General features: G+C 34.7%; 1 protein-coding gene and 1 long non-coding RNA gene across 2 annotated transcripts in view; both read left to right on the forward strand.

Moving 5' to 3' along the window:
- The first annotated feature begins 671 nt into the window (after positions 1 to 671).
- LOC109589824 (uncharacterized) lies at positions 672 to 1566 on the forward strand. The gene is made up of 2 exons (XM_020005827.1): positions 672 to 810; positions 1094 to 1566. Exons 1-2 carry the CDS (start codon positions 778 to 780, stop codon positions 1520 to 1522), a joined length of 462 nt encoding a protein of 153 aa, XP_019861386.1. The 5' UTR covers positions 672 to 777; the 3' UTR covers positions 1523 to 1566.
- Positions 1567 to 1625: 59 nt separating this feature from the next.
- Positions 1626 to 2288, forward strand: part of LOC109589825 (uncharacterized) — a 2529-nt gene continuing 1866 nt past the window's right edge. Inside the window, exon 1 of the long non-coding RNA XR_002188957.1 lies at positions 1626 to 1880. This is a non-coding gene — a long non-coding RNA (uncharacterized LOC109589825). The remainder of the gene's footprint in view (positions 1881 to 2288) is intronic.

Raw genomic sequence — 2288 nt, forward strand, 5'->3', positions numbered from 1 at the left:
GAGAAGACTGAAGATACAACACAGTAGAACTGATGATAGGATCCTAAGAGTGATCCTCTATAGAGACTAGAGACTAGATCTATAGAGAGGAGGTGGGTAGGAGAGTGAGTGACTAGAGAAAGTTTTGATAGCTTACAAATGATAAGAATACAGACACCCCCTATATCCCATTCACCTTAGCAACCAGTGCTGTAAAGGGCTAAAGGTGAATTTGATCATAACAATTTCCTCCTATGTCTGACCATCAGTGTTTCTACTGTACTTTTATCATTCATGTCCAGCTTTGCCTACGTGTTTCTGTGTACTACCTTAGAATTACTAAGTTACTAAAATTATTTGAGTTACAACATACTCTGTTTTACTATGCATTAGTGTACGGAGTATCCTTAGTTACCTATATGTACGACCCAATTCACAGTATTACATAGTATGGGGTGATGCATATACATGTCCTTATGCTGTGCATCAAGTTTGAGCTGATTCCAATCGAATTCGGATTTTTTATGAATTTTTAAAATTGCTCCAATTGCTGTCTACTGTGTACTGTATTTTAGTGCTTGTGAGCTCACGAAGCTCATGGTGTTTAGCTCACTTAGCATGCTTTGTGGGAAACCCTGATAATAGCTTACATGTACAATGTTTAAGCCAATTTAAATTACAATTATATTCATTCCTAGGTCGTTAGAGTGGGTTTGTCCTAGTTGTGGTGTTGCTAACAGGACAGCTTTACCTGAAGGAAGTGAAGAGGAGGCACGAGATACTAAAATTACTAAAGAAATGGAAGACATTGTATCACAAATGGCAATCAAAGTATAATATCACATATACTGTTCACACATATATTATACATCAGTACATGTAATTATAATTCAGCCATTGAACTATTGTTGTTTTCTATGCATGTAAAATTAACTTGCTTTTTATCATAATAAAGCCAAAATTTATCTCACTTTTTCACACCTTAAGAAGAAGTATTGTGCAAACTCATGTACATGTACAATTACATGCAACTTGTTTCCCTGCCTAGTGTAGATATAATTATTCCACCATTATATTTCATATAGTTATTATTAATAAAATTTATTTATTTCAGTCTCAAGAAGAAGTTGATGCTCAATTTAAGCAGCAAGTCCAGCGACAAAGTGAAACCTCACGTGTTCCCCAGCCTCGCCCTCCATCAACCGACCAATCAAATCAAAGGAATATTGATATCAAAGAGTCACATGATGAGTATAAAGATAAAGGAGAGACTGAGATTAATAAAGAATCATCAACTAGTGGAATTAGATATCGTGGACAAGAAGAAACTGATCAGCCTCTCTCTCCCCCTCCCTCCCTCTCTCCCCCTCCTCCTCTTCCTCCATCAGTGTCAAGGGTTGATGGTAGTGTAAAGAGAGAAGCACAAAGAGGATCATCAAATTATATGATTTTATTTCTTATTATTGTTATTGTGTTAGTAATAGTATTGCTGATTGCAAGGAGACTGAGTGGCAGTAATGGTAATAAAGCTGATCATCAGTAGTTAATGCAAATTACACATTTTATATTGTGTCATTTATATAATAATTGTTTATTTATTCAGTAATAAATATAATTTTAGTAAAAGGTTAAAAGGAAGACTACCTGAAATTTGTGGCACAGGAAATGAATTCGTAGAAAATAATTCATTTCCGGTTCCTGTTATATTTCTTCATGCTTCACCACCACTCTCGCCATCACTGGTAAGACTGGTACAGCAGTGGCACTATCGAGTACAATAGAATAGATACATACAGATACTAGTCATGTCTAAGGCAGAGGAAGATATCAAGAAGGTTGTTGCTGGAACAGAGTATCCAGTAATTGAAGAAATAGCCCTGAAATTCAAGCCAAAGGACACGGTAAAATATTGTGTATTATAATTTATAACTAACTGTACTACTACTTAATTTGCAGCTAATATTTAAAGAGATTGTAGAATCATAATTGGCTGGCAATTTTAAAAATTTTGGTATCCCACAAGTTTTGTTACACTTTAAATCATGTGGGTATATATATCATTGTGCTTATGTGGGGATTTGTTGTACTTAATTATTGTGGCAAATTAAGTGTGTCATTAACATGGGCAGCTACATGTAAAGCATGAAAGATCACATAAAATGTACTACATACTTTAGTTGAGACTGTTATTACTGTACATTAGAGTAACTCGGGGCTATTCCGACACGTTTCTGCACTATGATCTAATTAAATATTCACAAAGTCATAACTCGCTCTTCTTTGCTTCATTTCATTTATTTTATTTATCA

This window comes from Amphimedon queenslandica, unplaced genomic scaffold (genome assembly GCF_000090795.2).
Source record: "Amphimedon queenslandica unplaced genomic scaffold, v1.1 AMPQUscaffold_10837, whole genome shotgun sequence".
Lineage (NCBI taxonomy): Eukaryota > Metazoa > Porifera > Demospongiae > Haplosclerida > Niphatidae > Amphimedon > Amphimedon queenslandica.

Coding starts and splice junctions, on each gene's coding strand:
- LOC109589824 (XM_020005827.1), top strand. CDS start 778: ATGGAAGACATTGTATCACAAATGGCAATCAAA. Junction 811..1,093: donor TATCACAAATGGCAATCAAA/GTATAATATCAC, acceptor TATTTATTTCAG/TCTCAAGAAGAAGTTGATGC.